At 36.6% G+C, this 26220-nt stretch overlaps 1 protein-coding gene across 1 annotated transcript in view; it reads left to right on the top strand.

The window, feature by feature from the left end:
- The window catches only part of Malrd1 (MAM and LDL receptor class A domain containing 1), a 602817-nt gene that overhangs the window by 456751 nt on the left and 119846 nt on the right, over positions 1-26220 (top strand). Inside the window, exons 32-33 of the mRNA XM_076572692.1 lie at positions 687-844; positions 15638-15839. Coding sequence (XP_076428807.1) covers positions 687-844; positions 15638-15839 — 360 coding nt within the window. The remainder of the gene's footprint in view (positions 1-686; positions 845-15637; positions 15840-26220) is intronic.

Genomic DNA, 26220 nt, shown 5'->3' with positions numbered 1-26220 from the left:
TCATGGAGACATGAGGATCCCTAGTGCTTGCTGGCCAGAAAGATTAGTGTAATGGAGAAACTCCAAATTCAGTGAGAAGCCTTGTGTTAATGTGTAAGGTGGAGAGTGACAGAAGGATCCATATATGATTAACCTGTATCTTTCACATATGCTTACAAGGGCAAGAACCCCCCGCCCCCACCGCCCCACAGACTCATACATGCATCAACAAACAAACTATGTAATGATTCTCAGAATCACATTCTGCTGGAACTGTAGCCGGGTCTTACTACTCTTTCTAGTGTAGATCAACTGAAAATAAGGTGCAATCACTCCCCAGTGCACACTCTGTACCTGTTTACTATGCATAACATACAAAATACTATGGCTTGAAACAGACAGGTTTGAACGAGTTGGAAGAAAGTACTACACCTTCAGAGTCAACACAGAGTTGAGTCTATGTAAAATAAATCCTACCCACCACATGACCAAAGCAACATCTTTTTCTTCAGAAGAATTAATTGCTGTTTTGAGATGACTTATAAAAGATAAATTCTATTTAAGTGTGTGTGCAGGGGGGAGAGGGTGGGAAAGGGAGAATATTTGAGGTGATAGTGATATTTGTGCATGGTTGAAACACATTCTGTATTGCTCAGTAAAATATATTGCTGCACTGAAAAGCAAAATTATTTCTCAATCTGTTCTAGGTAGTGGTCGGCATTTCCTGTATGTCAACTCTTCTGTCTCCAAAGAAGGGTCTACTGCAAGAATCATTACCTCTCAATTTTTCCCAGCAAGTCTTGGAATGTGTAATGTTCGTTTCTGGTTCTACATGGTGGATCCCTGGATTATGGGGATATTAAAGGTATGGAATGAGATATATTTGTGTCCATGGAAATATTCATCACTAAAGTTTCACCCAACACCCCCTTTTGTAATCATGCTGCTGAGAGCGGCATCATTAATTTCTCATCTCTACCTGGGGCTGTGGGATTTGGGCATAAGGTACTGTGTCGTTCATCTCCATCTGAGTCAAGATTAAACTCATTGATGACTGCCACCTGAACTCAATTACAGTGTCTGCTATTTAAAGAGTACCTGGAGATAAAGGAGTCTGAGTAGATTATACATGTACTTTACAAATAAGGACTTGCCAAAAGACAATGAAGAAATGTGATATAAGAGGTAATGATAGAGAAATCTCTACCTCAAGCAAAAAAGGTAAAGCAGCCTTGAAATTTTAAATTTAGCTCTGCCCCAAGTATAAAACATCAGTCTTTAATAGAAGTCACAGTATTTATGTTTCTAGTTTAATGAAAGACTAATGAGGTTTTTTTTTAACCAGGATGAATCAATTTTGAGCTCTCCCTTTAATTAAAAGTGTGTATTAGAATACAACTCCCAGTGTTATGACATAGCAATTAATTGTTTAGACCACCATGACTGGTTTTATTGCCTTTAACTCAAACACTGTCTCTGGAAAATGGTGACAACTGTTGTAACTGCTTCCTGTCTTTTGGGAGATATTTTATACACATTGTATGTACTATTAATTTTAGTTCAAACATTCACCTAATGGGGGAGGTATTTCTTTCAAGCTCTAAAGTAAGGAAATCCAGACCTAAAAATGCTTAGCAACTTTTCCTTCTAGATTACACAATTAGCAGAAAATCTTATGTAAAAACTCTAGCATCCATTACTTATCAACCTGTGGTCTATCCAAGAAGCCTGAAAGAGAAAACAAAAGAAGAGAAGTCATATCAGTACTAAGCACTGACAAACAGAGTCTCTCAAGCATGCAAAGAAAATGGAGTACTTATCCCAACTCTATGAGAGTATCTATTTTCAAATGGAAACCAGGAGAAATAAAAGTCCATTCTAACAGTTGAGGGACATGTGAGTCAGTCCAACACCTTGATACTGTGGATTTTTTACATAAAGTATACAGTAATTTGGGATCCTAACTTATGGTTGTAATAAATTCCATGTAGTCTAACTTCCTGGCCACCCTGCAGTATAAGTCTTCTGATTCCATGGTGATTTGTTGCTTACAAAAGCAAGCAGATTTTACTTACTTATTAGCATGATTCTCTATCCTCCTCCGTTCAGAACAAACGCCCAACCATACCGTTGTGAGTAGTTGGTTAGTCATCTGCTTGTGGTACCCAGCTATATAGCACCTAGCTCTTAATCATGCGTCTATAAATAGTCTCTAAATTACAAATGTTTGTCTCAGTCTTGATTTGTGATTCCTTGCTGTGGGGGTGATTCATGGTTTTACTAATTAGAGGGCAGCAGTACAGAAAAAAACTATTTCTGTATTCTGGGTAGTCTTCAAGTAATTTTAGAAAGAATATTGGGGAGGAATTGGCAGTCAACATGACAGGCAATAGTGATGATGATAATGATAATATGATGATAGTGTGCTCCCTTCTGCTCTGAACTGTCTTGGTGAGGTTGGTTAATTCAGTGACTTTTGTTGAGTATTTCTTGTCTTTTCTATTTGATTTGACATGTGAAGTTTCTTCTAGTTCTGAACTTGTAAGGTGTATGATAGGCTTGGGGTTGTTTGATATCTTTGAGAGCATCTTTCCCACTTGAAAAGAGAGAATTGAGGGCTGGAGAGATGGCTCAGCCGTTAAAGGCTAGGCTCACAACCAAAAATATAAGAGAGAATTGAGAGACAAATAAGCTGCTATGCATGTGTGTTCATTCATGCACACATACGTGCAAGCATATGCTACACAGAAAGAAAGATACAGAGAGACCTGCTTTGTCTAATTCCTGGATCGTTCTCTACTTGAGCCAGTAACTCTCAGAGTAGTTAGCTACTGGAAGGGTTGTGGCCAGCACTAAACCCTGGGAGTATGGTTATTTTTATGTGGTGATGTGGTGATGTTGATCTCCACAAGTCCTACTTCTTAATAACATTTCCCATGGTAAGAATCAACATATGAACTGGGGAGAGCCATTAGCATTCACTCTATTTCAAAGGAACAAGTTAGATGATATCAGAAGACATGTCAAGAGACTGCCTAGCGTGATTTAACATCGACTATCGGTCTGCTATGGAAAAAATTCCTACAAATAGCAAATAGGACATTTTTTCACCAGTGTATTGAGATTATTTTCAAATAAAGCAAGCTTAAGTTGTATCACCATGCTAATAAGATTCATCATATAAAACTAAAGCAATCAATATAAATTTATACAGTTGATAAGTTCAGGTAAAATTAAACATGATTTTCATGCTAAATTATAGAGTACAAACCAAATTACTCTGACTTATTTTATCCTTTGAAGTAGAAGGGTGTCTGATAAAAACAAATACTTTGAAGGACTAGGAACTCTTCAATACTGTTTTATAGTAAGTGGATAATAATATTAATAATATTAAAATGTTTATAAAGCCATCAGCATGATTTGATACAAAGATAAGAAATTATAGGAAAATACTAGTATCTATTTAACTGATTATTGTCTATTTTCTGGCAGTTGATATAGAAGAACTTAATCATGTTAGTTTCTTTCTGTCTTTCAGCTACATGCCCACATATGAAATTTAATTCTCTTGTTAAAATAATAGTGGTCTTCTTTTCATCCATATTGCCTAAGAGACCTAAAGGAAGCCAAATTACTTTTTCCTGAGAATATTGTTCTTTAGTAGTTCTGATTCCTAGCCTCTGACTTGTTCAGATTTTAAATGTAATGTCAGTAAAAAAAGAAGTGAATACCTTTATTTCTTCAAATTCATCATAATGAAATCAAAGGAAATTAATACATACATTTCAAAATTTATACTCTTTGGAACATTTTGTGTAATCCATAGAAACTTCATTTTGTATTGTTTTGCCATGTTTTTGTCTTACTGGGTTTGGGTTTTTTTCTTTTGATTCTTCTCTTTTTTGAGAGAAAGAGAAAAATAACATGAAGGTGCATGTTTAGGGAGGTAAAAAGGATCTGGTAGGAGTTGGATGGAAGAATATGATCAAAATGTACTATATGAAAAATTTAATAAAACCTAGTTTCATAAGGTTTTGTGCAATATATAGGTTTTTATAGTTGCTCAGGGGGGGAAATTAAAACTTCCTTTTTTTGATGACAGATGGCTTGACAAATATGGATGGAACATTAGAGGTCTAATTTCACAATTAAGAATAATTACACTGCCATTCTGAAATAGCTCTTATTTTAAAGTTGAGTTCATAGACCTAAATAATTTCTATTAAAGCCTATAGAATCCAAATTCACTTAGCATGTAAATATTCTTATTCAAGAAGCCATGGATATTGTTGTTATGATGACTGTTAAAATTTCATGGGTTTACTTGTGCACATCATTAGCCCTGAGACTTGCTCAATGAACTTTCTGTATTCTTCATGGTGATGAAGTTAACTTTTCTGAGAAAACTTTGGATGAGTACTTGCTTTATCAATTTGGTTGTGTGTGTGCATTTTCTAAGCTTCATTGACCTATAATAAATGTGTTTATAATGTACAGGGAGATAGTTCCATATATGCATGTACTTACTGAAATTTTTTTCATACAATATAGTCTGATAATGATTTCCCCTTCAGGAAAATAGGAGTAGCCCTGGGGAAAAAACAAGAACAATACAAAACATAATAATATCAGCTTGTTTTACAAATCAAAACTAAAAGTTTTATATGAATTAATTAATCTATTCCTTATCCAGTGGTGTTTTTGTATGTTATAATAGATGACAATGAGGGAGAAGAAGCTTCCAGAATCTGCTCAATATCACAAAATTATGGGGTGATAAACTTTAGTGTCCCCACATCTGCTGGCTCTGTTGCCTGCTCTTCACTCTTGTGTCTTCCCATCTCTCATATTAAGAGAGCTGTTTTCAAAGCCTATTTAATGTTTACATACTCATTACTAAAAAATTGCCTTTATATTCTGTAAATAATTATTGAAATGTAGTTCTTTGGGAAAAGATTTGTATAGTTTGTATATGACATATTATAGTTTTTAATACAAATTTGCTTTATATCATAAATTTCACAAAAATGTAGTGGTAAGCCAAATAATCTTATGTCCCTACAAATGCAAAATGTATCGAAAGTGGTGAAAGGTGTGATGAATATATGTGTTCTCCCTAGTTTCCTATGAAACAACACATTTAGTTCATTTGTTCAGTAGCTTCATATAATCATCTATTGGATAAATGCTTGAAGGACAAGAGACAAGATGGCATCTTCTTTGTCAAACTGAGATCTGACTTCAGTGACTTTCTAAAGTATGTCATGTTGACCACTACTTAGAGAAAAGTCAGACTTCTAAATGCTTCCACTGTCGACTAGTTCAAACAGATCTCTGCTCTTGGTGACACTCTAGCCTCATAAACCTCAAAATAGAAAATAATAGAAGGATGAGACTCATTCCAATTCATCTTGTGTCTTAAAACCCAGATGTGGACTAGAGACACCAGCCATGGGCAGAGAGCTTCTAATTCACAATTCACAACTCTCTTCACCAACTATATATAAGGTGATAGTATGAATGATGACCCAAAGAAATACAATGAGGAAGTCTGCTTAGTAATGGAAGAAATACATCTTGGATTTATATTCACATATTAATCAGGCACTAGGTTAGAATTTAGTGCAGCAAGGCTATAATTTATAAAGTGATTGTGCAAATGTTCTTTTCCACAGGCCCTGACTGTTCCCATAGGCTTGTGTAGATACAAGGAGCCAACCCTTTTTTACAACTATCAGTATTGCTGCAGAAATCTCCAGTCATGGGGATAGACAAGTGAGGAGAAATAGAGATTAAAAACAAGCAAGCAAGCAAGCAAACAAACAAACAAAAACAAAAACAAGAACAACAACAAAACCCTAAAACTGCTCAGAGGAAAATATGCTGAGTTGAAAATATGCTTGTATTTATAAGGAATGTATATTCAAAATTAAATAGACAACAGTTCATGTGAGATAGACCTAGGTCAGCATACATATCAGAGTTTTAAATTACTTTCATTATTGCTGTTTAGGATGAAAGTGAATTTTGTGTTATGATGAAAGTTGTGGAGATTTGTTATCAGTGCTCTTTTCAGAGGGCTTGTTTTTAAAAGTAGGTTTTAATTGACTTCTCAGACCCAGTAGTTTTCTTTCATCCTTGCTTAAACTTGCTATCTGTTGCTTTCACAAGCTGTGTGGCACTGCTCATTACAACCAGCTTTGGGGAATAATACTAGTAAGCATTTAAGAGAGGAAACAATGATACGTGTAAATGGCCCCATAACGTGTTACACATAGGAATGGCTGAAAATACATAGCAGATATCTGCCCTTTAAACAGACCTGCAAGAAAGCCAGATTATATTGGTCAATAAAATTCATCAATTCTCACTAATTTAAGCATAAGTAAAAGTAATATAGCATGGCTGTAGTTACCAATATACCTATTGCTATGTTGCGGACATTTCTGTACTGCAATGCAAATAATATTGCTATAGCAATAGTTAAAATGAGATAAGATGTTTTTATTGTTATTTGGTTAATTCTTTGAGAAATGCATGCATTGTGCTTTGATTATATTAACCTTCTCTTCCATTTCTTCCCAGATCTATATCTTCTTCCATATCTACCCATCATTGCATTATCATTCTTTTTGTTTAATTTATGGAGTTCAATTATTGTTGCCAATATACTCTTGGATATGTGATTATCAATTGGCACATGGTAGATCTACCAGAGGTTTTACCTTAAAAAAACTGACTCTCCCTCTCCAGCAGTTATCAATTACCAATATCTCCTTGGCTAGGGGTGAGACTTCATGCCCAGGACACCCCTCCATGTTGAGATTTTTGTCTGGCTTGAACTTGTATAGGTCTTGTGGGTGTTGTCACAATCACTGTGAATTCATATGTGCAACTGTTCTGCTGTGATCATAAAATATTGTTTGTTTGGGGTTTTTTGTTTTTTTGTTTGTTTGTTTGGTGTGTGTGTGTGTGTGTGTGTGTGTGTGTGTGTGTGTGTGTGTGTGGTCATCCACCACCTCTGGATCTTACAGTCTTTCCACCTCATCATTCACAATGGTTCCTGAGCTTTAGAAGATATTTTTTTAGCCAGATGTTTACCCAATTTGCTACAATAAAGACCTCTTTGGCAAGATATGCATACTGGGGTAATATTGGCACAGATATCATGGAAATAATTAACGACTTTCTGCTTGGATTTAAGTAAGGCCAACTCCACAATATAGAACCCACTGCTAGCACAGTATCTAGGCCAAGAACCTCTGACTAGACAGGCCATAGGTCCTATGAAAGAACCTATTACTATTCCTCTGCTAATGCATATAGTACTCTAATGACCCACGATAACTTCTCATAATGACAGATTCACGTGTCTCTCAATCTTCATCTCATAATCTTCTCTGTGCAATAGATGCTAACTAACATAGACTCACAGAGAATAAGTGGCCATGGAGTCCTCAGTCCTAAATGGGACATCCAACGTGGTGGGGTTTTTTGTGTGTTTGTTTGTTTGTTTTGCTTTTTTTGGGTAAATTGCCCCCAAATCTCCCTGTATAATATGAATGCCCCATGTATTAATTTGGCATGTTTTGTTAAACCAATGTTTGACAGAGATGCACAGGATATGGATAGGATAAATCTGTGAATGTATGTGCACACACCCATCATCTACCACATGACAAGAATCATGAGCCCAGATTAACAGATTGGTAAAATTGGGTATATAGGATTTGACAACAAGGATATACTTTGACATCTGACATAGAGAAAAAGATGCTAGAATAGTCTGTGTATCTTCCCTTGCAGATAATAGGAAAAAAAAAACCTTAGAGAAAAAATTGCTGTAAAACACTATAAATTATAAATTACACAAGACAGTGGGGCACTACACAAATGCAGAGAGGTTGACACTCAAGAGGAGGGAGCTAATCTAATGTGACCTTCTGCACAGACTTCCCCTTCACAGTGTCATAAAGAGAGAAAAGTCACCTCCAGCTGAAGAGCATTCCTCCTGGAAATTAAAATCAAGTCACATTGTTAAGACATAGAAGTGGGAATTTGCAAAAGAAAGTATTTCTTACACCTGACTATAAATGGACTAGGTACAAAGTCACCTTGAGAAATAACCTAAATCAGCTTTGCTTAGAAGTCTGGGTCCCAGGCTGAGTAAGACTTCTTCAAAGAACTGTTTAACATATTGGAAACTAAAGAAACTTTTCTTTTACATTTTTTAGTGGGTGAACTCTACCAGTCTTTATATTCTGTATAGATTCTGGATTTGATATCTCACTTACCAAGCCCTTTCCCAACATAAAAAAGTAAAATGTTCTCATTTAATATTCTATAATTTGGAGTTGTAGATTTAGCTAATTACTTGTTTTTTCCTTGCATAGAAATGGTGTTAGATATTGAAATAAGTTGACCAGTGTGATCCCAAAAGTTTTACATTTCTAGTGTAATGTAAGAAATGTCGTTCAATTACTTTGTAGATTGACAGTTCCTGGTCAGTATGCATTAACTGTAATTAAATCAATGGAATGCTTCATGACAGACATAACATTGCATATGTTCTCGTTAAAAGACACTCATAAAGAAAAAATGGTGTTAGATTAGAATCTTAAGATATTTTTCCCACATAGTAGCCATTTTTTCAATACCATTGATTGAATCCTTTGCCCTACTTCGTTTGATTTTATAGGACCCTATTATCATATGTTGAATCTGTATGTACACACACACATTTTCTTTAAAATGCATGAAGGAATGATCACACCTAGTTCATTGCTAATATGGGTAGATACATAGATGAGTGAAAAAACAGAGCTAATCAAACCATTTCATCCACTCTTCCTCTTTACTATCCTGTTTTGCCTACTTAGGAGAAAGGCATGTCAAATTCCTTAACTATACTGAGTATCTATTTTTGTTGTTGTTTGTTTTGTTTTGTGTATGTGTTTATCAGTCTCAGCTCTTACATGTCAAAGCTATGTTGGTACAATCTTATAAGACTCAAGACAATGACACTCATCTGCTTTGCAACTCTTCTTTCTTCAGAATAATAGGGCATTTTCTTGGATTCTGTTTGCCTTTTGCTTTGTCATTTATTGCCTTCACTTGTGATTTATTGGAGTCCCTTGATTTCAGCTGTTCTTCCTCATTCCCATGGATTTAGCTGTAATTGTTGCTTTGTGTGAATTAGATATTTTATTAAATTAGCTGAAAAATTCCATCTATTATGATTAACAATGAATTTCATACTTTGAATCTAACCCCCAACCCCAAAATAAGGCCTTTGGCAAGATTTTACTGGCCAAGCTCTGTGGTTTCTTGTAATTGGCTGTGATATTAGATGTGCTCTATAAAGAACACACATACTTCTTGGTAATCATATTAATAAAAATACCTGATATTCATAGCATGTTAACTTGATTAAAACTATTTTACAGCTAACTTTTCTCACCACTCTATTAATTCTATGCAATCCACAATCACAGGCTCTTTTGTCATTTGATATGTATATTTATTTGCTAGGGACCATAGTAAAAAAAAAACAAACTATAAATTAGATGTCTTAAACACTAGCAATGCATTCTCTCACAGTCCTGTCCAAAGGCCCAAGATTGGTGTGTGGACAGATGTGGTTTCTTCTGAGGTCCCTGTCACTAACGTACTTGTATCCCCACCTGGGCTTTCTTCTGTTTGAAACCTGCCTTTCTTTCCTGTGTTCACCTGCCCTGCCTATGAGGAAACCGCTCACATTCCAGTGTTAGAATTCATAAGTTCTCTTGGGAACCTGGTGGCTCCTTTTCCCTTCTAACCTCAGGGAGAGTCTCCATGACATTCTATAATCTTTAAAATTTAGCATTTCCGTTTTATAAATTTCCAGAAGTATTTGGTTACAGCTCTGTATGTAGGTGGAACTTTTATGAATAATATTAGTACGTATGTGCCAGTTCCTCAGGCAAAGCAATAAATACCTTTCTTCTGGTAGTGACTGTACATTCTGAAGGACCTCCAGCTCTTTGTCACTCGAATGTCAAAGAGGAACTATGACTTTGGTGGCCTTATCTTTCTGATGAAATATTTTTATTATTTATTTGATGGAGGAGTTACATGCTGTTTGTAGAAGTCCCAGGAATCATTGCCTCATATGTTTGATTCTGTTGCTCAACTTTGAAACTCCTGAGCCTAATCATCTCCACAGGATTTACCTGGCCAGTACATTCTGGGTACAAATGCTATTCTCATCAGCCCCTCAGACAAGTTACTGAAGCAGCACACTTGGAGCCCCTTGATTCATTATTAGCTTGTACCTAAGGCACTATCTACTTGAGGGATTCCATAATTCTGCTAGAAAAGTTTACCCCCTTATTTTGTTGTTGTTCTTGATAATGGAGATTGTTCCTCTAACCTCAAAAGTGCCTCAGTTCTCTTTGTGTGTTTTCATCAGTTTCTTTTTTTATTTAAAATTCCCAGAAAGTCCTTATTATTTGTGTGTATTAGTAGCTGTTTCTGATTCTCCAGAAATCCTGAGGATTTATGTCAGCATTTTCTACCCCATATATGTGTCTACATGTATAAACATAAGATTTTTGTCTATTCCCTATTGATTTGACACACTATAATGAATGATTATTGAAATTTTACTGGCCTAACATGCTTGGAATAAAACTATTTCGCTCATGGCATTGAATTATTCTTAATACATTGTTAGATTTGATATGTTAATAATTTTGAGTTATTTTTCCTTTTAATGTTCATGAGAGATATTAATATGTAGTTTGCATTTCTAATACTGGCTTGGGTTTGTGTATTGTTTGGAAAGTTATCAATCTATTCAAACTCTTTAACAGGTAAATTCCTGTTGTAGAATATTATGTTAAGGTGTGTTACTTTTGTTTATGTTGCATTTGCTTAACTCTGTGAAGCTGTGTTACTTTGCCTGTCTAAAACATCTGATTCTCTAATATTGAGCTGAATGACCAATAGTGAGACAGGAGAAAGGATAGGTGGGAATGAAAAGCAGAGAGAATATATAGAAGGAGAAATCTGGGAGGAGAAAAAAAAGTAACTAGAGAAGGAGTAGGACTCCAGGGACCAACCACCCAGCTACACAGCAAGCCACAGAGTAAGAGCAAGATTTACATTAGTAAGAAAACGGGAAAAGTCCAGATGCAAAAAACAGATGAGTTAATTAAAGTTAGGAAAAGCTGGCTATAAATAAGCCAAGCTAAGGCTGGACATTCATAATTGAGAATAAGCCTCCATGTGTGATTTATTTGGAAGGTAGGTGGCAGGGCTCCCAAAAGAGCAAAAACAAACAGCAACAAATTCCTATTTTGATGACTAATTCTTCTGTTTGTTAGTGCTGGTTTGTGTATGTTTCAAGGAATTGACCCATTCTTTACATTTAGATTGTCAAACATGGAGCATAGACTTATCCCTAATATCCCATAAATATAAAATACACCCCTGCCCCACATACCACACACTTCTATACTTTATCCTGCAAACACCGATGGCTGCAGTTTGAGTTATTTTGAAATGTAATTTAGTTTCCTCTGAGACGTCTTTGGTCCACAGGTTATCTTCCCATCATGATCCTCTAGTTTGATTCTACTGTGGTCTGAGAGCCATATCACTTCCTACAGTGTGATATGGCTCTCTTCCTTTCACTTGGCTACAGTGTGTTTTGTTTTCCAGAATACCGTCAATTTCCATGATTTTCATGTATAATTTGAGAAGACTATTCTTCCTCTGTTGCTAAATGAAGCATTGTAGAAATGTAAATGAGACCCAGCTGATTGATGTTTTTCCCTTCAAACATGTCTTGACTGTTTTGTTCCTCTCTGATCTGTCAATCACTGGTAAAGAAAGGTTGAAGCCTTCAGCTATAATCATAGCATCATTTATTTTCTCCTTGCAGATATATGCACTTTTGCCTCAAGTCTTTGAAACGCTGTTGTTAGGTACACATACATTAAGGATAGGTATGTCATTTAAGAAACTTTTCTGATATAATTCTGCCTTAATTCAGTAGGGCCACAATAGCAAAAGACTCTAGAATGAGTGATTTGTAAGCAGACAAAAATTATTTCTATTCTATCCTTACGTAAGAACAACTCCCAGCAAACTCCCTCAGGTTTCCATCGTTCAGGCACTAATCAAATTGAGGAGGGTAGGCATTGAAATCTCATCACTTCCCAAAGGTTGCACATTTTAATAACATCACCTGTGATCTTCAAAAGGCTTGTTTATAGGAAGGACAAAACATTGAGTCTACAGTAATGACTTCATTATCCCTGTTAATTTTTCTTTCTCTGAAATTTATTTTGCCCAACATTAATATAGCTTCACTATAGTTCTTTCAACTACTGTTATCATTGTATACATTTCTTCATCCTGTTAGTTTTCATCTATCTATGCCCTGATATTTAATTGGATTCCTTCAAAGCATCACATACTTGGATATTAAATTTTTATTGGCTCTGAAAATACCTTTCAGTTGGAATATTTGCATTTAGAGCAGGCATTGATACTTAGATAAATAGCTACCATAATTGTTGCTTGCCTCCCCATCGCACCCTCACTATTTTATTTTCACTTATGGTTTACTTTAGCATTTTGCTAGGCTGAAATGCTCTGCTCTTTTAGTCTATCAAGGGTTCTAATATTCAAACTATATTTAGTTTTCTCATGAGTTGTCAATGTGCACTTAAAACTAATCCAAGGCCACTTTCAAACAATGCTTTACAGTTTCCTGGGCAATCCAAATACTTTAGAATAGAATACTCTGAACTTTACCTACATTTCCTTTGTAACAGTCATTATTTTCTCATATCCAAAAGCTAAAACTACAGAGAAAAATAAAATATTATTATTTGCATCAAATTATCTGAATGACTAACTTAAGAGGAACAACAAGAGCAAAACAATTCAAGTTTTAAATTTGTTTCTTCTATAACAGTCTTACTTTACATTAATCTGAGATTTTGGCCTATATTATTTCCCCTGGATCTGAAAAAAAAATCCTCCTAGCTTTATTTGAAAATTAAGTCTACAAAGATTTTCCTCAATATTTTACTTATCTGAACAAGGCTTTATTACTCTTTGATAATATTTGGCTTAAGAATTTTAGTAAAAATATTTTCTTTTAGCACTTAAAAATCCTTCTTCCTCCATGTTACAGCATACTTCTGGCTTGCATAGTCAAATCTCTGAAAAGGAGGCCCATGTATTCTTCTACTTCCTCATCTAAAATCGAGGGTTATTTTTCCCAATAGGGTTTCTTCAAGTTTTTTCTCTTTGTTTCTTTGCATCTCTAGAGTTTAAATGTTAGGTTAGATAAACACCTGTGCTGCTCCTTGTCTTACTGGATGCTCTCAGGTCATCCCAGATCTTTGCTTTGTTGTCTATCATTAGAGAAATTCTTGTAGTTGGTCCACAGGCCTCAAACAGCCTGTTCTATTATTTTTTGTTTGGTTGATGTTCTTGTAGGTGGTTCCACTTGAAGTTTTGAAGTTTCTATTGACATTTTTTTCATGTTCCCTGATTCTTTCCTCTACTATGTTGAGTCTATCAACTACACTAAGCACATTATTCATTCCTCTTATACTCTTTATTTGTATCAGTCTCTTTTTGTCTTTATTGGAGATTTCATCTGATATTGTACATCTTTTCTTGCTTGCAAATGCTGCTTAAATTTCTGAGCTAAAACAGCAAGTCCCCTACCAGCCTCTATCCCATCTCTAAGTCTGATTGAGGTTTGTTCCAGTTCTTTAGATTATGCTGTCTTTTACCTTGTTTACTTCATGTAAATGTTTTGTTGTTGTTAACAGCTTGTTATATAAGGAAATAGAAGCAACTGGATGCATAGCCCTTTAGTATGAGGTTTTATAACCAGAGATTAGTCTGTTTATTATTTGCTATGGGTACATGCTATCTTTGAGTTTCCAAAGAAATTTCTTCTTAAATAAGGGCTTTTGTTGCGGTGTAGCCTCCTGTTATTACACAGAAACCCCATTTGTTTGGTGAATAGTAACAGAGATTTCTGTAATCCTCTGGCTTAAAATTCAGTTTGTTGTTCTTCTTCTTATTTTATACTTATTCAGGTACATGCCTGTGGTGTGTGTGTGTGTGTGTGTGTGTGTGTGTGTGTGTGTGTGTGTGTGTTCAGTGTAGCACATTCCTGATTCCTGACACTTAATGTGTATTGGTCAAAGGACAACTTTTGGTAGTGACTTTTTGCTTGCCCTGTGGGTCCCATAAAGGGTGGAAGTCAGGCATTCAAATAGGTGATTTTGTCCATAAACCATCTCCTGGCCCCAAAATTCAGGATCTTTGAATTAAGGTTCAGTCTTCTTCTCATGAGACTGTGTCCTGGGATGTGTCATTTACAATTGTTTCTCGGGTTCTATTTTGTCCTTGAGTTCTGTGCCCATAAATTGCTATTCAGCCTATCTCCCTCTTCCTCCCACCTCACTCCCTGTCTTTCTTTCATTTTAGAAGTGGTTTTCTCTGTATCTCCAGGGATCTGTGAAGAGTTTTTCAGTTTCACTACATTCAGATGCCTTTCTTATTTGTAAGGAGTGTGATGGTGATTTCCAAGCCCTTGTATATTACACCCAACAGTGTATTTTTGTGCTTTGTTCCTTTTAAATTATTATATTTCCATTTCTGCAACTACAGAGTTCAAGATGGCAGTTAATAGTCCTACTTTATACCCATATACCAATTGAAGGTCATCAAATAAAATTTTGAAATGGGTTAAACTTTTATTAATATTGACAGCATTGCTGTTATTTTTATATTTTGTTAACTTAGATTGTCCTCTATTAAGCTCTTATTCTTAAAAGAAATCTACATGTTTGCTATTCTGGATATTTCCTTTCTGTGAATTAGATTGGAGTGTTTTTTTTAAGTTAAACTATGTTAAACCACGCACTTCTAAAGATGAAGCTGAATCTCGGTTTTGTCCTTTGAGCCATCTGTAGTAATTAATACAGAACCACTGAGAACTGCTGAGGCTAAGACAAGTCGCACCCCCTTCTCACTCATCCCTTTTCTACACTACTTTTAATGAGCTAAATACTTAATCAAGAAGGAGAAGTGTTTCTGATGTCCCAGGGTATCCACTCCAGGAATCCAAGTCAACACAGAAAACTTCCTTCTCCGCTACAGGAGTATGGAACTTCTGTGAGATACAGCATTGGAGTTCAGGAAAGCTAAGCAGTTTGTTTCTGCCTTTACCTGTGTATCCTGAATACATAATCGCTGCTAAAGCAGCCTATTCTTCTGTAGTCTAAGCATGAATGCTCATACATACCCCCATTCATATTCCCATCTCCTCCAAGGCAAGGTCTCCCCTGGGGAGTCAGCCCAGCCTGGTAGACTTGTCAAAAATCTTGACCATAACATTATAATAAAAAAATGTTATGTCTTCATTACACGTGTCAGTCTTTTTGCTTTTATCTTTAAAACTGAATATTGATGTAATTAATCCAGGGAGATTTTATATTGTAATGTTAAAGATTTTTTACATATTACTCTGATTACTAAATGACTTGAATAATCCAAATCAGTTATGTTGAGGATGTTCAAATATGCCTCTAAACTCCAAGCATAAAAAGTTATTTTCTCTGGTTATTTTTTTTAGGTGTATATCATCGAGGAATCAGGACTAAACATCCTGATGTGGTCCATGATCCAAAATAAAAACACTGGATGGACATATGCACATGTACCTCTCTCTAGTTACAGTCCATTCAAGGTGGCATTTGAGGCTGACTTGGGTGGAAAGGAAGACATCTTTATTGCTCTTGATGACATCACTTTTACCCCTGAGTGTGCTTCTGGAGGTAAGTAATACCTTCAGAAAACAGGAATAAACAATAGTTTAATATCTAAATATACAGTAATTGGGAGAGTCAGATGAATTGCATTTACTTCTGAATGAAGTCCTACTCCTAAGTGATAAATATATATTACATATATTAAGAGGTAGTCTCTCTGTCCATGAGCTTTGCCATGAAATTTTCATGACAATGAAATTTAACAAATTTCAATGCACTAAATTAACAATGCACTAAAGTAGTTTCAGAAAGGCCAAGAGAACATGCTTCGATTGATACAGTTTTGCTGCCTACCTTTCTATTCCAGACTTTACCATAACTGCCCAAGGCAAAGGTGCCTCAGGTGCTGTCATCCTGCAAACTATCTTTTCCACACATGTTGTGTCAGCCTTTTGCTTCCCCTGGCTGCTTCCTTCATCTGTCTCAAGCAACCTAGAATAGTCTCTGTATTTCAGCAGGACAGCAAAAATCCTGTCAGGAGCCCCTTTAACTGGCGCCTGAATCTCTGCTATTTAGAATGTTTCCAGTTCAGTTGGGCTATTTGTTCTCTTGTAAATCTTCAATTATTAGTAGACAGGAGTCATGTTCTTTTAAAATGTGTTCTTTGGCTGGGAAGTTGCCTCAGTTGTAACATGAATCTTAAAAGGTCGTAATAATAAAAACAAACCCAGAGCCAGGTATTGGGGTGAACACTGAATGATCAGAGAAACAGAACAAGCCACAGCCACCTCACCTTGCCAATTCCTCAGGTGATCCTGTTTCCTCAGACTGGAAGCATCTGAGTATTCATCTAAAATAAATCTCAGCTGAACTGCTGCTCAAAAGCCTAAAAGCTTGACCAGCTCTAGTTTCTGGTTTTCATGCCTTATATACCTTTCTGCTTTCTGCCATCACTTCCTGGGATTAAAGGCGTGAGTCACCATGCCTGGCTGTTTCCAGTGTGGCTTTGAACTCACAGAGATCCGGATGGATCTCTGCCTCCCAAGTGATAGGATTAAAGGCATGTGTGCCACCATTTCTGGCCTCTATGTCTGTCTAGTGGCTGTTCTGTCCGTTGACCCCAGATAAGTTTATTAGGATGCACAATATATTGGGGGACACAATACCACCATACTTTGGTGGTTAAATACTTGCTGCACAATCATGAAGACTGGAGTTTAGATCCCTAGAGCCAATGCATTTGCAAGATGGGCTTGGTAATCCACCTGCAATTGTAGTCTAGGAAGCAAAGGCAGGAAATCCCCAGAGAAAAGCTGCCTTGCAAAACTAGCCATATTGGTGATCTCAGGGTTTGCTCTCTATCACTGAAGAAGCAGGAGTTCTACCTCATGGTATCAGGCAGAAGAGTAACAGGGGGTGACCTTTGAGATCAACCCCTGGTCTCCAAATGTACAGGCACCCATGTGAACCTATACACACAAACATGCTCACATAGATACAAACATGCATACATATACATACATGCACATCTCATACATAAAACTAAAAAAGAAAAACATTGTGTTCTTAACCTTGGAGTTTTACTCCAGATGCTAACTCTAATAAGGCAATTATTCCTTCCAAATGAAACACTGGACTACCTCAATTGTAATCACTTCCATCAATGTTGTTCAATTCTCTTGGTTATATTTTCTTAATAGTTATATTTGTAAATATTTTAGCAATAGAATACACATTGTTGTTCAGTTCCATGGCCTATCACAATGACTTTATAGTTCTTCAAAATTGAGGATATATAGCTTTGTTATTTTCAAAGAATTCTCCTGGGCATGCAGATTAGGGCCACAGAAAGTGTTTTCCTACTACCTCTACTGGGCACTGCAGGGACCCAGGCACATGTGGCTGTTCCCTGTTCCCTGACCCTGCTCCTCTGAAGCAGTCTTTGAGTCCATCTCCTTTGTCTCTCTGGCTTTTTGCACTCTGCAGATGTTCTTGTAACATTTGTGTGAGAATCAGAACAAATTCTTTCAGTTTCTTATTTTCATTTCTAAATATACTCTGTTTCTTACCATTGTTTTTCTAAAGGTACCTCTCTTGCCATTCGAAAGTAAAATATACAGCCCTGGTAATTTCCTTTATCAACATCTCCTAGCAGCAGTTGCCTAATCATGTTCTCTGGCAATCTCACATACATATACATACATACAATACATATATTGTATATATACATATACACAATAAGAGCTAAGAATGACTGGAAGATACATGAGTGTGTGTAGTGTGTGTGCATATATGTGTGTATGTATGAATATGTGCATGTGTGTGTGTGTTACACTGATTTTTGTATCTTCAGGAATCAAAGGATATAGTTCATATCTTAAACTTAATGAAGAAACTATATTTGGCCTGAAAATTGCTACTTATATTTACTATATAATAGCAATTATCATATCATGTTCCCTAAATAAAATTATTCATTGGAATTAACACCAGGGAATATGTGAACAACTGATTGATGCTGATGGAATGATAGTTCTGTCTAGATATATTATATAGTACACTTACCACCAAGAGGCTTATAAACAACTAACACCTGGGCTGGGAAACCTTGGACATCTTCTCTGTCACCTTGTGGATTACATGTGCCTCTCCCCAGAGCCATTCACATACACCACATACAGAGCCTCCTGGCAGGGGGAGTCTTTGCTGATGGGTCAGAAGCTTTAGAAAGGAATAAACTAAAATAGTAATTCTGACAGACTAGTTGTCAAATCCCACAGAAATGTGCCAGAGAGTCTTTAGAACTATCCAGTAAACCTGAAAGAGCTTCATTGGAAGATCTGGGGAGAAAACACAGATAAAATAAAGAACATTTGAAATAAATGTAACTATAATGCACAGTAGAATACTAGAGTTATATTTTAAAATCTTTAAAGCAATGTTCTTTTAGTGCTGGCACAAATGTCCTTTCATGTGATTTTAGTGCTATGATGAAAATTTTGGAGACGTATTGAATAGGTAAATTATCCATTGACAATATCATAAGGAGAAAATATTCATAATATGTTGGTGAAATGAAGGACATAACTAATATCAATGGAAAACTGTTTCTTTTTAATAAATATAGAAAATGACAAGAAAAATATGAAACCATATTAATAAGCTGCAGATACCATCTGTGCTGTCTGAAAGAGCACACAAAATAATGTATGACTCTGAGAAAAGGAAATATGATTATTATTTATTTTTCTTAGTATTTTTGCTATATTGTTAAATGTCTACATGAAGAATTCTATATGAAACTAAGTTATATGAAGAGCATCACTTTATTTATTTTTATTACCATTATTGTGTGTGTGTGTGTGTGTGTGTGTGTGTGTGTGTGTGTGTTGGTGTGTGTGTGTTGCTGAGGATTACACCCAGATTCTCAAATTTTCTTATCTCTAGGCTATACCTCAAGCTTTATATCATTGTTTTAATCTTTTCCCCAAAAAATTATTTATTGGAACTACTATAAGAAGCTATCGCATAAATGGGTTTACTTTCATTCCTTTGAGTCATGTTTTCTCATTGTTATTTCAAACAATAAAAATCCAGCTTTTTGAAACTTTGAGAAATACGAAATTTCATTAAGCCTCAGCTATTTACTATCCCAGGAATCATTAGACATAAGCCTTGTGGATGATCAATCTTTTATTTTTCAGTCATCTGATCCTTCTACACTGTGTGGCAGAAATATCTATGCCATGTAAGAGTAGGTCACCTTGAATTTCTTCACACCAATAACATTCCTCCAGTTGTGTTAAATTTCCAGGAAGCAGCCAAAAACTCAGAATTTTTAGACTTTCAAAAAGAGAACAGGAATTTTAATTCCTGAGAAATATTTACTAAGACAACTCAGCAGCAGTTGGTATGAAGAAAGTAAACCTTCTTTTCTACCAGGTCCAGTGGTGCATGTCTGTGGCATTTAGCACCATGGAGGTTAAGACAACAGGATTTTTAATTTTAGAACATCTTTGGCTAAAGAATGAGAACCTGTCAAAAAAGTATCAAAGAGGGAGAGAAGGGGTAGGAAGAAATGAGGGAAGCGAGACAGAAGAGGGAAGCAAGGAAAACTATTTACTAGTTCTGCTGAGTAAAGATGAATGCTTTATGTGAGATTTTAAAACTGATGATTTTTAATAAATTCCACTCTAAAATATATATTTCGTTGACTAGAAATCCTGAGAGTGGGACACAGTTTTCCACTGAAATATCCTTATAATACGGGACCCTGTACAATGAGTGCTTGCTGTGTGAAGTGGGAGATAGATATTTCCATAATTTCTTCCAGTATTAATTCATCTCTCAGCCCTCCACAAAGGAAAAGTGAAAACTGTTCTGATGCCTAGACTGCTTACTCTGTTCATCTTTCCTCATCTGGCATAGTTCAAACATCAGTAAGACATGACATTAACTTGGATGATTTTCTGTTGACCATCTAACAAATCCTACAAATTCTGAATCAACAGGGGAATGCATTCATTTTCATAGAATACATTTTCTTTTTTTTAGTTCTTTTTTTAAATTGGTTATTTGTGGATTTCTCAACATGCATCCAAATTCCACTTATCTCCCCATCCCTTCACATCCATCCCTGACCCCTGCAACCTTCCTCTCTCCCCCCACCAAAAAAAAAAATTAAAAGAAAAACTAAACACCAAACTAGAAGAGAAAGAGGAAGAGGAGGAGGAAGAGGAGGAAGAGAAAGAAGAGGAAGAGGAAGAAGAAGACTACGATAAAGGAGAAGGACTCAAGGACTGCTTCAGAGAAGCAGGGTCAGGGGACAGGGAGCAACATGTGCTTGGATTCCTGTAGTGGGTAGCTGTTCCAGCTTTGACCTGGAAGTACTACCCCTAGTGAGGCATCATCATCATCATCATCATCATTTATTCTAGTCATCTTTACTTATAAGTGTTCACTGCTATGAGTCATTGGTCTTGTTGAGGCCTGTGCCTTCTGCTACTATATAGATAATGAGCTCTCACTGGGACTCTTGGATATCCTGTTGTTGCTTTGTTTTCATGGAGATCCTACAACTTTGTATCTGCAGGCCTGACCTCTTCACATGCTCCAATAGTTCATAGATGAGGTGGATGTTTGGGCGAGCTAACTCATAGCCCTGGTTCTGGGTCTGGGTGGTAGCTGGGTTGGCCAGCACACCAGCTTTCCCTCGTTGTCACCACCTGGGCAAGCACCCCAGCACTACCTTGGCCAGCTTGCCCAATGTTGCCTGCAGCAAGGAGCTGGGCCAGTTCTTCTACTCTTAGGTTCTCAGATTTGACTCACCTGCACACACACCAGAAGGCCTGTCTTAGTCCTAAGGGTCCCCAAGCAAGACAGCACCTGGTGTCCTGGCCTGCTGGGAGTTCAACACCACTCAGTGATGACTGCCAAGGGTGGCATCACCAGGTTCCCTCTGGCCTGGTCCAGCTTCATTTGGTGTGGAGGCTGTCATCCATAGAAAATTCATGTTTCCCACCTGGGTTTGAAGACTCAGCCCTTTCCCAGCCTAAAAAGCAGCTGCCTTGGGTGGCAGAGGTAACAAGGATAGGGGTGACGTAGAGACTTCAGAATACTGCATCCAAGTGGGCCATGGAAAAAGCATGGGGTGCTCAGCTCTCAGCACGCTCCTCCCCTCATCCTTTACTGACGGAGGTAAGAGAGCTGGTCCTGGGGTCACAAGAATGGGAGAACTAGCCTTGCCTCTCATCAGCTGCAGCATGCAAGAGAGTGGGGCCCTGCAACCCCCCCCCCCCCCCCCGCCGGGCAGCACACTAGAGCTGACCCTGTTGTCTGTGGTGGTGCATGTGAGTCAGCCTCAAGGGCATGAGAAGAGAACTAATCCTGCCCTCCTCAGCAATTAAGAGACAGAGAGAGAGAGAGAGGAGAGAGAGAGAGAGAGAGAGAGAGAGAGAGAGAGAGAGAGAGAGAGAGAGAGAGAGAAACCCTGCACCTCACCTGGGCAAAACAGTAGAATATGATTTCTTTATGTGAGTTTCCAGGAGTGGAAAGTGGTTTCTGTTTTTCTTCTCCTTCCTTTGAATAAACAGGATCTCATTTTTCTCCATGATGAAAGAACATTTTAGAAGGTTTGAAAACACAGATGTTTTCAAAACTGCAGGAGAGGTTGCATGGTATTGAACAATGGAATATCTCATAATATTTATGATATAGTTCTATACAGTTTCACCAGGGGTCAATGCATATTTGGACACCAGGGCATACCAATGCATGTTGAGGCATAGGTAGGAAACACATGTTTCCACACCAGAGTTCACTGCTCTGCTAGGCTGAAAAATGTCTTCCCACAAGTCCTAGCAAGCCTTTATTGTCAATGTGACACAGTCCAGAGTCATCTGAATAAAGAAGCCATAATAGCATGGTATGATGGCACATATCTGTAATCAGAACACTTGAAAGGCCAAGGCAGGAAGATCATGAGTTCAAGGCCTGATAGGGTACCATTGTAAAATGCAATAAAAAAACCCCACAAATCCATAGATATTTATTTACCAATAGTCCCAGAGGCCAGACATTTGAGTTCCAGGCCTCCTTAGAGGTAGGCTCTCTTTGAAAGCTTCATTTAAAGAATTGCATAGATCAAAGTCCATGGGCATCTCCATAAAGGACAGTCTTGACTAATGGATGCATCAAGGCACAGCTTCCTCAGTGTTTGCTCCTAGGTTGTAAAAGAAACCTGGCTGAATATAAGCCACTGAGCCAGCATGCAGTATTCTCTATGAGTCCTGCCCTCAGGTTCCTGCCTTGAGTTCCAGTTCTGACTTTTCTCAATGATGGGTTGTGACCTAGAAGTATAAGTTAAATAAATGCTCCCTACCCCCAAGTCATTTTTGGTTAGATTTTTGTTTTTGTTTTGTCATTCTCAGAACCTTAGAATGTAATAATCTTAGAAATGAAGTTTTTGAAGACATAATTGAAGTAAGACTTTGGATGATCTCAAACTGGAGTAGGGGAGACACTTTAAACTGATGTGGCCAGTGTCCTTATTAGAAAAGTCACATGGAAATGGACACACAGAATTCTATATGCTGAACTAAGCAAAGATGAAAAGTAACCCATCTGCAAGCTATAATTTACCTGGATTCTTAGCAAAACAAGAATCTATGAAAAAAGAATGGACCAGTTCTTTCATGGAGCCTTCAAAGGGAAACTACCTGTAAGAAGGACTTGAACTCAAATGTCTGGCCTCTGGAACTATTGGTAAATAAAGATCTGTGGATTTTTGTTGTTTTGCCTTTGGCAGGGTCTTACAATGGAGCCCTAGCAGGCCTTGAACTCAATCTTCCTGTTTTGGCCTCTCAGGTGTTCTAATTACAGATATGTGTCTGTGCAATATCTGTTATTTAAGCCACCCAGGCTGTGCTACTTTGGTATACGAACCTTAGGAACCCAGCACCATTAGATTCTATGGAAGTACACATTAAAAACCAAGCATTGCATTAAAATCTTCAGTGCACCAATTTACTGCCCATTTGTCTTGATTTTTCTCATCCTTGAAAGGATCACGTTCAAGACTTAAGACTTTGCCCTTCTGAAACATTTACATTAACCATTTCAATAGGCGAATGAGAAATGATATTTTTAAGCCCGAGAATAACTCTTATATGACCACACATACTTAGTCACCCACTGATTAATATCCTCACCAGAATATGCTGTCTGATGTCCTATCCACTACGTAAGCACAGTAGACATCTAGCTTTGCTGGTGGCTTCCAAAAGTTCAGAAGGCTCTCTTGGGTGACTCACATGGACATTTAATTCTACATCTAATTTGTTTTTTGTTAAATGGAAAGAAAATAAACCTCAAATACCTAAGACAGATTCCAAAGGAAAGAAATATTCACCCAGGTTATCCCTTTTATCTTGACTTGCTAAATATAAATTGCCAGTAACTATCAAGGTGCTAACAGTATAAAAGAGAATTTGGGGTAATTCAAAACAACAGGAAGCTAGGGAATCTTGTGGAGGGGTATTCATTTATTTGTTTTGGTATATTATGACTGCGGAAAAATAACTTTCTTTCTCATTCCTGAATGGAGGCCACATTCTTGTTTCCTATCTCTGGACCTACACAGCAAGCCCAAGGAATAATTCCAGCTCAGATGTAATCCCAAAGTTTAAGTTATTTATATATTTATGTGGTCAATACCATTGGCCATTTTAAACCATTCACCTCTAAGAGGAAGGCAGATAGATTTCTCTGTGATTTATGTCTTACCTCTAGGCCTACTCTGAGGTCTTTGTCACATTTGGGTGATAGAATACAGTTCACACTGGGGGTGGCTGTTCCACGGTTGTCCTTTGGATTTCTTCCCCTTATCTGTCTGAATTCCTTCCTATCTAATGCTTTCTAATGGCAGGTGGAGTCCCCAAAGGAAGTTGAACAAAGGATGTAGGTTTGGCCCCTGGAACCTGCATAACTCTCACTTCTGATGGAAGATTCTGGTTCTTATTTTCTTATCTTCATTTCTAAGGAATCCAGTTGAAAAGGAAAGCAGAACAATGCCATCTTCTAATAGACAGCAAGAGCTTTATGACCCTCACAACAGCTTTAAAACCTAGTAATCTTCCATAATCCAATAAAAATGAATTAAGATTGATTGATAATCTTTTTCTTTGAGCATTTTTTCATTCATTGCCATTCACCTTGAAAATGAGGTCAATTTATGAGCCACTAGTTGATGCCAAACCAATAAAATTGATTCATGCATTCAAACTATTTTAAATAAATAAAATTTTGTCTACAACTCCTACCACATACATGTTCTGTGTACTGACTTGTACTTTATATGATTCCCAATCAGTCTTAAAGTCAAAGATCACTTGTTACTGCTATATTGAAAACAAAATGGGGTAATGGCAATGGGAATACTTTAATATAGCAAAACCAAGCTGTCCAACAACAAACTATGAATGTCTTAAATTGCACAGTAACACACAAAGGAATTGCAAACTTTAAAGCTAGGGGTTCTAAAATAGAGTGGACTTCCTGTGGAGAGGATTAAGGATACTTCTTGAAGAAGCCAGCTTTGGCTTTGCCCTTGAAATCAAAGAAGGATTTTCACAAGAGGAGATAAAGGGCAGGGAGTTCTTAGCCAGACATTCAACAGGACTGGAATTACGGAGATAGGAGCACTAGAAAAAAACAAGAGGTCTACTTTGAAGGGATCATTTTTATAGACTTCGATAAAAAACTGTTTGTGTTAAAGGGTAAAAAAACTAATTTAGGAGTTGGCTGGAATCTTTCAGTAATTTTCTTCTACGATGAATTATATGAATTTATATATTTGACTGCTTTTACCGTGATTTGTTCTCCCCATTTGTCATTAGAATATAGTGTGTTTCATCATTTGATGTAAATGTTACATCATTTTCAAGAGTGATTACGAAAATAAGAAGACAAGATGCATAGCCTAAAGTAAAGTAGTGTGAAAATAAATAAGCTATTTTGACTGAAGAGACTCTCAAAGATGACTACTGATTTAGGATTGGCCAAAGTATGCTTCTAATTGGCACTTTTTTTTTATTATGACATAGTAAATAGAGACAACTAGAGAATACTCATAGTGATGCCAAGTGAAACCCATGCTCCAGAGTTCAAACTCAAAGGCAACAGTATTAGCCATATTTATCTTCTGATAATGTTAACTTCATATAATCCATACTTTTTTTGACTTGGATTTCCTTTTGTTGTATAAAATATTCTTTTAGTTATTGTGGTAATAATGATAAAAGATTTGCCTTTCTGAAACTTAAAATATAATTAGCACTGGGAAATGTGTGTGTGTGTGTGTGTGTGTGTGTGTGTGTGTGTGTGTGTGTGTGTGTGTTTACATAAATAGTTCCAGAGAATCTAATGAGTCATGATAAGGCAATGAAATGGAACCAAATGTTCAGCAATAAATTCAGAATAAATGGAGAGTGAAAACCAAAGTAATAGGTCTTAAAATGGGTACTTAGACAAACATAGAAAGGCATTGAAAAGTTGATGGTATTTCCTTGTAGTTATTAATTGTCAAAAGATGTTTAAGTATAATAAATACCCTTACTCTGGAATAAGGTTTCATTGTCAATCTCTCAATCTATAATAGCAGACAGGTGAATACTCTGAAAAATTAAGTTAGTATTTGTATACATTGTGAATGGATCTTGGGGAAATACTAATACACACCCAAAAATCCAAAGTTATCTCAAGCCAAGAGTTTTTATGAATTATGGTTAAAAATTATGATATCCCTGCATAACTTTATATAATATTTTTAATGTTGGCATAATATCCCCAATATAATAACAATTTATAACTGATACATTATAATTGATACATGTTACAATAAGTATCCATACTGAGTCACCAAGAATGGTCCTATTTACAAATAGATTAA

Source organism: Peromyscus maniculatus, chromosome 5 (genome assembly GCF_049852395.1).
Source record: "Peromyscus maniculatus bairdii isolate BWxNUB_F1_BW_parent chromosome 5, HU_Pman_BW_mat_3.1, whole genome shotgun sequence".
Taxonomy (NCBI): Eukaryota; Metazoa; Chordata; class Mammalia; order Rodentia; family Cricetidae; genus Peromyscus; species Peromyscus maniculatus.
The sequence above is the reverse complement of the archived record's forward strand: the minus strand, read 5'-3'. Positions and strand labels throughout refer to the sequence as shown.